This window comes from Schistocerca cancellata, chromosome 2 (genome assembly GCF_023864275.1).
Source record: "Schistocerca cancellata isolate TAMUIC-IGC-003103 chromosome 2, iqSchCanc2.1, whole genome shotgun sequence".
Taxonomy (NCBI): domain Eukaryota; kingdom Metazoa; phylum Arthropoda; class Insecta; order Orthoptera; family Acrididae; genus Schistocerca; species Schistocerca cancellata.
Window position 1 is genome coordinate 880,710,519 of NC_064627.1, and position 12,718 is coordinate 880,723,236.

General features: G+C 40.2%; 1 protein-coding gene across 1 annotated transcript in view; it reads right to left on the bottom strand.

The window, feature by feature from the left end:
* The window catches only part of LOC126159513 (uncharacterized), a 420,587-nt gene that overhangs the window by 53,887 nt on the left and 353,982 nt on the right, over positions 1–12,718 (bottom strand). Inside the window, exons 9-10 of the mRNA XM_049916555.1 lie at positions 2,665–2,925; positions 1,076–1,173 (exon numbers count right to left, since the gene is read on the bottom strand). Of these exons, the coding sequence (XP_049772512.1) occupies positions 1,076–1,173; positions 2,665–2,925 (359 nt within the window). The remainder of the gene's footprint in view (positions 1–1,075; positions 1,174–2,664; positions 2,926–12,718) is intronic.

Genomic DNA, 12,718 nt, shown 5'->3' on the forward strand with positions numbered 1-12,718 from the left:
GTGTCATCTCCCTCTTATATCTAGCATTTACATTAAAACTCAACAGCTTCTGTTGCATATTCTAACTTCCATGCATACTGCTTTTTCTAAGTATACCTATTAATTAGTTTAATATTACTAAAGTAATTATAAAGGTTTCTGACAGATCTTTGCAATATATATATATATATATATATATATATATATATATATATATATGCTGTTGCCAGTCATTCCAATCTGAACCTCAGACTTCACCAAAAGCGGCGGCGGTTGCAGCGTCCGGCGAGTGCTTTAGCTAGCTGGAGGCTGAATGGCCTAGCATACGACTCTATGTGGAAGTGTATTATTGCTCTGAGCCCCAAGCAGTATTGGTTTCAATAGGCAAGCATACCGGTCTCTTTCTCTCCTACAATAGACACACAGTGGTAATTATTTAAACATTAAAAGTTTCTTATTAGCTATAATCTACATGTGTCTTTGGATGAAGATCTTGTATGGAAGTCCTACATCTTTAAAAAATTCTTGTTACACTAAGAAGTTATAATAATACTTTAGTTGTTTTTAACGTCAAAACTGTCTTCCATTCCTTAAATTACCTGTTGTTATTACACAGGTTTATGACCGTTGGGATGACGTAGGGGCTAACTTTTCTTGAGCAGCCACATCTGATCGTACCATCATGATACGATTAAGGTAAGGCTATCTTGGTAACATGTGGCAGCCATATTGGGTCTGAAATTATACTTAGAGCATAGCGGGAAACATCTGGCAGCCATAGTGGGTCAATAACTATAGTGAGAAAGATATGGGTAACATAAATATAGAGGCAGCCATCTCAGATCATAAACTATAGTGGTAAGGATAATTAACTGGATAATAAATTATGTCCTAAATAAACGCCAGCATTTGTCCATAACTAGTAGGATAGCACCGCAGTGTCGTAAGTGAATCCTACATAAACACTGTGGCGAAGTGGTCTACTTGGAGAAGAGGCAATGGTGGGGGAGGGAGGGAAGAGATCAGATAACGATGACAGTTGCAGTTTGTTTGGATCAGAGTCATAAATCATTGCACCAGACAACGCTCTGCTTACCTATTAACAGCCCCATGGCTACAGAATGCATACCAGCTGACAAAGAACCAATTCGGAAATTTTCTGCAAATTCCATATGATACAAACAATAGTCGATTCTGGGAAATAATTATAGTCATTGCTGAACATCTCATTTACACATTAACTGCACAGAAAATATCTGAAATGTGTTTACAGTCATAGGAGTCATTTGTGTAGCATTATGCTTCTACTGAGTTGTAGAGAACGAACATTTCAGTGATTGTATTATCAACTAATCCTTTCAATAAAAGTCATCCGCTCTCTTGAAAAATTACAGATGTGTTCCTTTACAGCAATCATTTCCATTCCTGCTAAATGCAAGCTGAAATATTGTCAACAAAATATCAATAATTATTATTGTTAAAATTAATAACTGAAAGTCTATGAGTTTCAGAAAAAATTGCACGAAAATATCAATATTTGAAATAATCGAATTTATTTTGAACAAATAAAATGAGCATTGTAATTCATTTTTTTCATTAATTTTGAATGGTGAGGGCACATTGTAGTAGTATTATAACTAATGACGGAAAAGAAATTCACCACTTGTGACGTCAGATGGACTGGCTAAAGGAGTTGTATATACATATATACATACATACATACATACATATATATATATATATATATATATATATATATATATATATATATATATATATATATATATATATATATAGTTCAAAATCAGTCACAGTGTTGCTTATTAGTTTCACTAGTGTTTATGAACAGCCAACAATGCTTGCAATTTTTTAAAAAAAATCCCTTGATATAACACAGTTACTGAAAAGTGATCAGAAGTATAACTAACGTTTATTCTGAACCAACAAGTCAAGTATTCAGTAATTTCCGTGATTACTGAAAAACCTACTTGAAGTAATAATAAATTAATGTAATAGATTAATAGTTCTTAAACAACGTAACTGGTTGCAGTTTGTATATGTATCCTTACTGTAACAAACTCATGGGAAGCTAATCCACGAATATGTCTAACGATTCTACTAGAAAGAACATGAAAAAGGAAATGAATCCATAATCACAAGAGTGGCAAGAGAATAAAGTTCTATCGTGTTCGTTTTAGTAACGAGCAGGCATCAGAATTACAAACGGAATGACTAAGTACAGCCCACGTCGTGCTTGTTTACGTTCGTCCCTGTACATTTTAAATATGAATGCTATATCGCGATATCGGATTCAGCCTACAGATTGCGAGATCCAAATACCATTACTGCAGTGCTGTTGTGAGAACAGATTTCATCAAAATATTCATTTTATCTATCAAATTTACAATATTCTTCTTTGATTCCGAGTCGTGAGTAACAGAAAGAAGATTGTCTTAAGAGAACAGTTGCATTTATTGAACCAAACATTTCTAGCTATTACCAGGTATCTATTATGTGAAAGGGCGTCTTGGCAAATTAAAACTGTGGGTAAATGTTCCTAATACGAGATTAAAACTGCAGTATTTCCGATCGATACGAGACCCTTCCATTAGCACAGTTAGCCATTAAGTAGGCAGTCGACTGGGTACATGAACTTTATCGCAAATCTACTAATACCCACATTACTCCTTGATAGATGTGCCATTAATGTTTGCCAGAGTATTCTGATAAACTGCAGGAGAGGTTGGCAGGAGCTGTACAGTAATATGCGTTGTTCCTAAATAACTATAGTGGTTTAAATCCGTTATTATTTGGCTGCTAGGAAAGTTCTCACGAAATAAGGAAGTGCAGAGGTTACCTATCTGAAGAAACCTTTGACCTTCACGGTCGTACTTGGGCCACACTACAGGTTCGTTGCTCGTCACAGGGTGAGGCTCGTTTGGATTCCTGCAAAAGATAAAAGTTTTGGAAATATAGTAACATATTGTGGAGGATCTTCAAAAATTATGATACAACTGACTCCGGAACTAAAATAATTTGTCCGAATGCATTATACATCGTGTGACAGCACAGGAATGGAAATAACAATTTTAAGGATAGGGGCTTCCACCAACAGTAAAAAATAAGTATTATTAATTACTGAAATATGAAAGATAAGTTGCTACAAGTAGAAGGACCAAAATTAACAGATGATAACAAGTATAATTTATTTGCTTATGTTAATAATTTGTATAGACTTCAGCTGATTTCTGTAATTTTGGAATTGTATGCAGTTATGTATACGTATGTCAAATTATTTTTAGCATAATGTTGGGCAAACCATATTCTGCGTTAATTAAAAAGCACAGAATTCAAATTGCTAACTAAATATATTCATTAAGAGGGAACAAGCTAACATCGGAACCGGAAGAAAATGTGACCATATGAGACTGATGCGACAAAGATAATCGTCGATGGTATATAGGGAATATAGTAGAGCAACATTCGTATGGCACGTCTGTTTTATTTCCGATGTCTTTTTCAGCAGAAATAGCCAGAAGTCAGAAACATGTTGCGTGCTGGAATTTTAAAAAATGCCGCAAATAAAGTATTCATCCGGAGGCTAAATATTTAGCTGCAATCCGTTGTTTCAAACCTCAGTCGCCCCACACCCTTTCTAAAAGCGGAATGAGCCAATGGGCAATTGTTTTTCTTTCTTTTTTCCCAGGTGGAGTGTCGATACAATGTGATGGAACTCAGGTTTGATTTTCCGGATTCGCAAATATTTCATACAGATTATTAATTCTTTAAACATTCCCCTTGTCTGAAAAGTGGTCTGTTTGATGATGGACCACCCACACACGTGGCGTCCCTCCACCCCACACTCATACACACACACACACACACACACACACACACACACACACACACACACACACACACACACTCTCCGTTTCCAAAGGACACTTTTCAGACAGCAAGAAGTGGCCAGTTGCCGAGCAAGAGAAAGTTCATACTACATTCAAGAGCTGTATTAAAGTAAAGCCAATCATTTAGTATTGCCATGTATTAACTGTGTCTGTGCAAAGCGAGATAACGAAATTTGATACAGAGGGTAATTTTGCTTGCTTCCGAAAACAGACTTACACCAAAGATAAAATAAAAACCTGATAAATGACTGCAGGTATATACAGTATGTTTCCGTAAGAGCGTGCAAAAATGTAACTGGACATAGAGAATGCTCCACTGAACAATTTGGACAGGGAACTTTGGTGTCGGAGAAGCCTGCTTAAGGAGATATGGAAGTAAACTTATCTACCGCTTTGTCTGGCGTTACTGTTTTTCAGCTTATTTGCAACTAACATGCTTACAAGTTTACACGTACTGTGCTGTTTATTTACATGTAAATTCCTTTTTTTCCTGAAAGGAAACAGGGCGGAGGAGCCTGATTACCAGGAAGCCGTGAGGTAGGTTTTGCTTACTTTTCTTGTCGATAAGGTGGCTCTGTTGCATCATATTTGCATTGTCCCATGACAGAACGTGCTGGGCATCAATATCGATAGACGAATACATTAATCAGCGCTATTCAGAGGCGTACAGTGCAATACGATGGAGCAGTACTGGTGCAGTATTTCCTGATAGCTAGATTAGAAGTGGAAATCCTATTCCATGAAATGCGAGGTCACCTGACCTGAATCCCCTTGAATACTTCCTGTGGGGATGTGTACAGTTACCTGTGCATGAGACCCCAGTGGAGACGGAGATGGAATCGGTTGGCAGAATTGTAGATGCCTGTGATGTGATTCGGAGCACACCTAGGATATTTGTCAGGGTCAGAATCTTGTTCGACGATGTCATGCGGACTAGATGTGCGACTGGAATCAAGACTTCCTTGCAGACAGAACTCAAGACGTCGCACTTAACGGAACAGAATCGACGGATGTAAAGGTAACTTATGGAGTACCCTAAGGGAATGTGATAGTGTCGTTACTATTTATGGTGAATATTAATCATCTAATAGAAAGAGTCGGGAGCTTTTTAAGACTGCTCAGATGGCAGGGTTCCCTACAGGAAATTAGCAATGCCAGAAGACATTACTGATTTGTAGAATGTCCTAAAGAGGAGTGATGAACGGTGGAGACTCCGGCAGTTGACTCTGAACGTAAATACACGTAACTTACTGTGCATACACAGTAAAAGTAATCCACTATTGTACAACTACATAACTGATGAAACAAATAGCTTCAAACAGTATGTACCGTAAAATATCTAGGAGTATTTATCCAGAGCGACCTTATGTGGTATGAAAAGCAGATGCCTGACTGAGACTCATAGGAAGAATGTTAAGGAAATGTATCTCATCCATTGTTCAACCGATTCTTGAGTATTGGTCATTATTCTGGGACCGTTACCCGATAGGGCTAGTGGAAGAAATAAAGAATATCAAACGAAGAACGGCGCATTTCGTCACAGGACCGTTTGGTTGGCCCAAGTGCGTTTCAGGAAACCCGAGCGGCATGCACTACAAGAGAGGCATTGTGCATCACTGAGAAGTTTACTGTTGAAATATCGAGAGAGAACTTTCCAGGAAGAATCGGACAACATATTGCTTTTTCCTACATACACCTTGTGAAATGACCACGACGAGAAAATTCCAGAAATTAGATCTAATAGAGAGGCTTAGCAAGAATCACTCTTCCCACCTGCCACTTGCAAAAGTGAAGGGTGGATCAGTAAGTGATGTCCGAAGTACCCTCCGCCACACACCGTCACATCGCTTACAGAGTACTGATGTGGATGTAGCTTATGAAGCATTGGACGAGTATAGCCTGGGTGATCTGCATTCCGTTTTGAGCAATAGCTAGTTTTTAACGCATCTCATTATTTAAGACGTCAAATCTCCTGAATTATGTGTACAGTGGTATAATTTGGCACGTATATGCTGTTTGTGGATACTATATGCAAAATATATGGCCAATATAGTTAAAAATAAAGAATTAATGAATGTTTAACACTCAAGCTGTATACTGCATGAATAACAAAAATGTAGTAAGTGATAAATCTTTCTCCTGTCATTATTTTGCGTACAGTGTCAGCGGGAAAAAGTCCCATAAAGGTTTAAAATTATGATTAGAGTTTGTTGGAAGTTGCTAAGTGCTCTCTTTCGCAAATGTTGGATGAATATAGTCTGTATATTTGCTTGTGGCGAGTTGCACTGCCCCAAGAGATGTACACGATTTGTAAATGTAATACTTATCTTACAGTGTTAAACTTTTAACATATGAGTAGTTTATGACAGCATTTTAAATGTTTAAATTCGTTCACTTATTACATGAAATATAGGAAATCGAATTTTTGTTGCTCCTGAAAGGCATTAGTTAGGCAGTCTGTAACTGCGACCGAATTAGTCGTTTGGTAATATAAAGGAGTTATTTATTAAGCCTGATCCGGGGGTACATACTCCGAGACCGTGTCCATTAATGTCTCAGCCACGTTTAATTGAGCATTCTTTGTGATTTTTGTTATGTAGTTACATTAATGAGTCCGCCTCAATTGGGCACTTCAGTATGATAACTTGCATACATACTTCAAAAAAAGCACAATGTCAGAAATATGGTATTTGTTAATTATGTTTAGTCACGCAGACGTAATTTATTTCCATACATCTCCCTCTACATGACTAAATATTTTTTATTGTTATTTTTTGACATTGTTTTTTATATGTTTCTAACACCTGGAGTAGGTATTAAAATTCATGGAGAAGAAGTAAGAACTTTGAGGTTCGCCGATGACATTGTAATTCTGTCAGAGGCAGCAAAGGACTTGGAAGAGCAGTTGAACGGAATGGACAGTGTCGTGAAAGGAGGATATAAGATGAACATCAACAAAAGCAAAATGAGGATAATGGAATGTAGTCAGATTAAGTCGGGTGATGCTGAGGGAATTAGATTAGGAAATGAGACACTTAAAGTAGTAAAGGAGTTTTGCTATTTAGGGAGTAAAATAACCGATGATGGTCGAAGTAGAGAGGATATAAAATGTAGACGGGCAATGGCAAGGAAAGCGTTTCTCAAGAAGAGGAATTTGTTAACATCGGGTATAGATTTAAGTGTCAGGAAGTCGTTTCTGAAAGTATTTGTATGGAGTGTAGCCATGTATGGAAGTGAAACATGGACGATAAGTAGTTTGGACAAGAAGAGAATAGAAGCTTTCGAAATGTGGTGCTACAGAAGAATGCTGAAGATAAGGTGGATAGATCACGTAACTAATGAGGAGGTATTGAATAGGATTGGGGAGAAGAGAAGTTTCTGGCACAACTTGACTAGAAGAAGGGATCGGTTGGTAGGACATGTTTTGAGGCATCAAGGGATGACAAATTTAGCATTGGAGGGCAGTGTGGAGGGTAAAAATCGTAGAGGGAGACCAAGAGATGAATACACTAAGCAGATTCAGAAGGATGTAGGTTGCAGTTGATACTGGGAGATGAAGAAGCTTGCACAGGATAGAGTAGCATGGAGAGCTGCATAAAACCAGTCTCAGGACTGAAGACCACATCAACAAACAACAAACACCTGGTGTTAGCAAAACTCTGTAAGTACTTCCTGTATGGTTACTACGATACCACCGAGCCGATAGGACGCACAGCAGAGCAGCAGCAGCACTTGTCTGATAAACTGTAGATTAATTTAGTCTTTGTTCTTTGTTCACGTGCTTCAGCAAAGAAGTGAACTGTACTTATATATTTTATTGTGTAGATTAGAGGTTAGAAAATTGATCGTAGTTTTTTTGGGTTTGCTCAAGTCTTGTGAATATCGTAGTGTAGGGCAGCTTCGCAGTGTAAATTTTCCGTGTAGAGAAATTTATCTCTGTTTAATATCTTGCAGTCTCAGAGTTCAGTGAGAAATCTGCACATCAACTTTTAGTGTTACTTTATTCTTCTTTGGTTTATTTTCAAACTCAGTAGCACCATTTGAGAACTCATATCTATTTTATAGGCCGGCCGGAGTGGCCGAGCGGTTAAAGGCGCTACAGTCTGGAACCGCACGACCGCTACGGTCGCAGGTTCGAATCCTGCCTCGGGCATGGATGTGTGTGATGTCCTTAGGTTAGTTAGGTTTAAGTAGTTCTAAGTTCAAGGGGACTTATGACCACAGCAGTTGAGTCCCATAGTGCTCAGAGCCATTTGAACCATTTTTTTTATTTTATAGACGGTACAATATGGCTAGGGACTGTGCTTGTTGTGAGAGGACACAAGGAGAGTTGGCTGTTGTCCGTAAACAACTGGAAGCTGCGTTGGCTACCGTCGACAAGCTTCTAGCTAATGCTCGTAGTTCCGGTGACGACGGGGCGCCAGTGACGAGACCTACGACACCTTTAGTGCCACTGGAATCCCATGGTGGCTCGGACGTCACTGCGGCTTCCGATACGCAACATCAGACCGGTTCGCGTGTCACTGGGCGGAAGGCAAAAGAGGGAGCACGCCGTACGGCTGGCTCCCTACGTCTTACCAACAAGTACTAGGTGCTTCCCAGTGTTGATGATAACTCTGAGCCAGCACGGGATGCCTCTCCTGTTAGGCCAGCGGTCGATTTTCCTGCCCAGTCCAGACAAGTACAGAGGATGGGTATGCTAGCCATTGGGAGCTCCTATGTTAGGCGGGATATGGAGCCCGTCAGGGAGATAGCAGGCAAGGCGAGAAAGAATTCCAGTTTGCATTCGGTATGTGTGCCGGGAGGTCTCAACCTTGATGAGGAGGAGGCCCTGCCGGTGGCTGTCGAGCGCACTGGGTGCAACCGGCTGCATGTAGTGGCATATGTCGGCACGAATGACGCCAGCCGCTTGGGTTCTGAGGCCATCCTTGGCTCCTTTCGGCTGATTTGGTGAAGGCAACTAGCAACGCACGTGGGGTGCACGCTAAGCTGTCTATTTGTAGCAACGTACTCAGGGTTGAGCACGGTCATCAGGTTTGGAGCAGAGTGGAAGGTCTAAACCAGAGGCTCAGACGGCTCTGCAACGGTATCGGATGCGAATTTCTTGACCTCTGCTATCGGATGCAGAATGTAGGCCAGAGGAGCAAATACGATTTGCCTGTTATATCAGCCACAGTGACTTCAGATTCAAATTCAAATGGCTCTGAGCACAATGGGACTTAACATCTGAGGTCATCAGTCCCCTAGAACTTAGAACTACTTAAACCCAACTAACCTAAGGACATCACACACATCCATGCCCGAGGCAGGATTCGAACCTGCGACCGTAGCTGTCGCACGGTTCCGGACTGAAGCGCCTAGAACCGCTCGGCCACCGAGGCCGGCGTGGCTTCAGAGAATCTTGGTTCTTGCAGATCAGAGATAGAAAAGATTAATGTGATTTTAGTAAACCGCAGGAGCATCCAAGGAAAGGTCCCAGAACTAGTATCGCTTATTGAAGGTTATAATGCACAGATAGTATTGGGAACAGAAAGCTGGTTGAAGCCAGGCCTCAGTGACAACGAAAACCTATATTCAGACTGGAATGTTTGTCGTAAGGATTGGATTGCGGTAAAAAATTCGATAAAATCTAGCGATGTTATCACAGATTCCGAAGGTGAATTAATCTGGGTGAAACTGAGTATCAAGAACGGTCAAAAATGGTAATCGGATGCTTTTATGTACCACCTGGGTCAGTATCTGTAGTTTCAGGGTGCTTCAGACAGAGCTTGCAGAATTTGTAATAGGGGGGAGACTTCAACTTGGCAGGTATAGATTGGGAGTGTTGTGCCATCAAAACTGGGGCCAGAGACAGGGAATCGTGTGGCATTGTTCTGGATGTCTTGTCCGGAAATTACCTTGAGCAGATAGTTAGAGAACCAACTTGTGACGGTAACATGTTAGACCTCCTGGCAGCAAACAGACCTGAACTTATCGAATCAGTTGACGTAGAGGGAGGTATCAGAGAACATAAGGCTGTGACAGCATCTATGACGACGGATCCTACAACGAAAATTAAGTAAGGTAGGAAGATATATTTGCTCAGCAAGGGTAACAGGATACAAATTTCAGAATATCTCAGAAGTCAGCATCAAAAATTCGGTGAGCAGGACGAAGATGTGGAGAACAAACGGAAAAAATTCGAATGCATCGTTCAATATGCGCTAGACAAGTATGTTCCCAGTAAGGTTTTAAGGGATAGGAAGGATCCACCATGGTTTAATAGCTGTGTTAGAAAAGCGATATGTAAACAAAAAGCACTTCATCTCACATTCAAGATAAGTAAAAACCCAGCTGACAAATAAAAGCTGAACGTATCGAAAACGAGCATAAGGAAGCATTCAATGATTTCGAAAGTAAGACGTTGTCAACCCACCTGAGTAGAAACCCTAAGAGATTTTGGTCGTATGTAAATAAGGAAGTGGGGCAAAATAATCTATTTATTCTCTCAGCGACCACACCGGCACCGAAACAGAAGATAACAGAGAGAAGGTCGAAATACTGAATTCGGTCTTCCGAAGTTGTTTCACCGCGAAAGATCGTAACTATGTCCCTCCATTCCATCCTTGTGCGAACGTCGAAATGGCAGATATTGAGATAAGCGATTGCGAAAGGCTTCAGCACCAGATGAGATACCTATAAGTTTCTATAAAGATAATGCGAAAGAACTTGCTCCCCTTCTAGCAGTAACTTATTGTAGATCGCTTGAGCAACGAAACGAACCTGTTGTTGTTGTTATGATCTTCAGTCCTGAGACTGGTTTGATGCAGCTCTCCATGCTACTCTATCCTGTGCAAGCTTCTTCATCTCCCAGTATCTACTGCAACCTCCATTCTTCTGAATCTGCTTAGTGTATTCATCTCTTGGTCTCCCTCTACGATTTTTACCCTCCACACTGCCCTCCAATGCTAAATTTGTGATCCCTTGATGCCTCAAAACATGTCCTACCAACCGATCCCTTCTTCTAGTCAAGTTGTGCCACAAACTTCTCTTCTCCCCAATCCTATTCAATACCTCCTCATTAGTTACGTGATCTACCCACCTTATCTTCAGCATTCTTCTGTAGCACCACATTTCGAAAGCTTCTATTCTCTTCTTGTCCAAACTAGTTATCGTCCATGTTTCACTTCCATACATGGCTACACTCCATACAAATACTTTCAGAAACGACTTCCTGACACTTAAATCTATACTCGATGTTAACAAATTCCTCTTCTTGAGAAACGCTTTCCTTGCCATTGCCAGTCTACATTTTATATCCTCTCTACTTCGACCATCATCGGTTATTTTACTCCCTAAATAGCAAAACTCCTTTACTACTTTAAGTGTCTCATTTCCTAATCTAATTCCCTCAGCATCACCCGACTTAATTTGACTACATTCCATTATCCTCGTTTTGCTTTTGTTGATGTTCATCTTATATCCTCCTTTCAAGACACTGTCCATTCCGTTCAACTGCTCTTCCAAGTCCTTTGCTGTCTCTGACAGAATTACAATGTCATCGGCGAACCTCAAAGTTTTTACTTCTTCTCCATGAATTTTAATACCTACTCCGAATTTTTCCTTTGTTTCCTTCACTGCTTGCTCAATATACAGATAGTATAACATCGGGGAGAGGCTACAACCCTGTCTTACTCCTTTCCCAACCACTGCTTCCCTTTCATGCCCCTCGACTCTTATAACTGCCATCTGGTTTCTGTACAAACTGTAAATAGCCTTTCGCTCCCTGTATTTTACCCCTGCCACCTTCAGAATTTGAAAGAGAGTATTCCAGTTAACATTGTCAAAAGCTTTCTCTAAGTCTACAAATGCTAGAAACGTAGGTTTGCCTTTCCTTAATCTTTCTTCTAAGATAAGTCGTAAGGTCAGTATTGCCTCACGTGTTCCAACATTTCTACGGTATCCAAACTGATCTTCCCCGAGGTCGGCTTCTACCAGTTTTTCCATTCGTCTGTAAAGAATTCGCGTTAGTATTGTGCAGCTGTGACTTATTAAACTGATAGTTCCGTAATTTTCACATCTGTCAACACCTGCTTTCTTTGGGATTGGAATTATTATATTCTTCTTGAAGTCTGAGGGTATTTCGCCTGTCTCATACATCGTGCTCACCAGATGGTAGAGTTTTGTCATGACTGGCTCTCCCGAGGCCATCAGTAGTTCAAATGGAATGTTGTCTACTCCCGGGGCCTTGTTTCGACTCAGGTCTTTCAGTGCTCTGTCAAACTCTTCACGCAGTAACTTGTCTCCCATTTCGTCTTCATCTACATCCTCTTCCATTTCCATAATATTGTCCTCAAGTACATCGCCCTTGTATAAACCCTCTATATACTCCTTCCACCTTTCTGCCTTCCCTTCTTTGCTTAGAACTGGGTTGCCATCTGAGCTCTTGATATTCATACAAGTGGTTCTCTTCTCTCCAAAGGTCTCTTTAATTTTCCTGTAGGCAGTATCTATCTTACCCCTAGTGAGACAAGCCTCTACATCCTTACATTTGTCCTCTAGCCATCCCAGCTTAGCCATTTTGCACTTCCTGTCGATATCATTTTTGAGACGTTTGTATTCCTTTTTGCCTGCTTCATTTACTGCATTTTTATATTTTCTCCTTTCATCAAAGGAACCTAACGACTGGAAAAAAAGCGCAGGTCATTGCCGTTTTTAAGGAAGGCTGTAAGACAGATCCACACGATTATAGATCTTTATCGTTGACGTCAGTCTACTGTAGAATTATGGAACATGTTTTATGCTCAAGAATTATGACGTTCTTGGAAAATGAAACTTTGTGTTCTGCATTA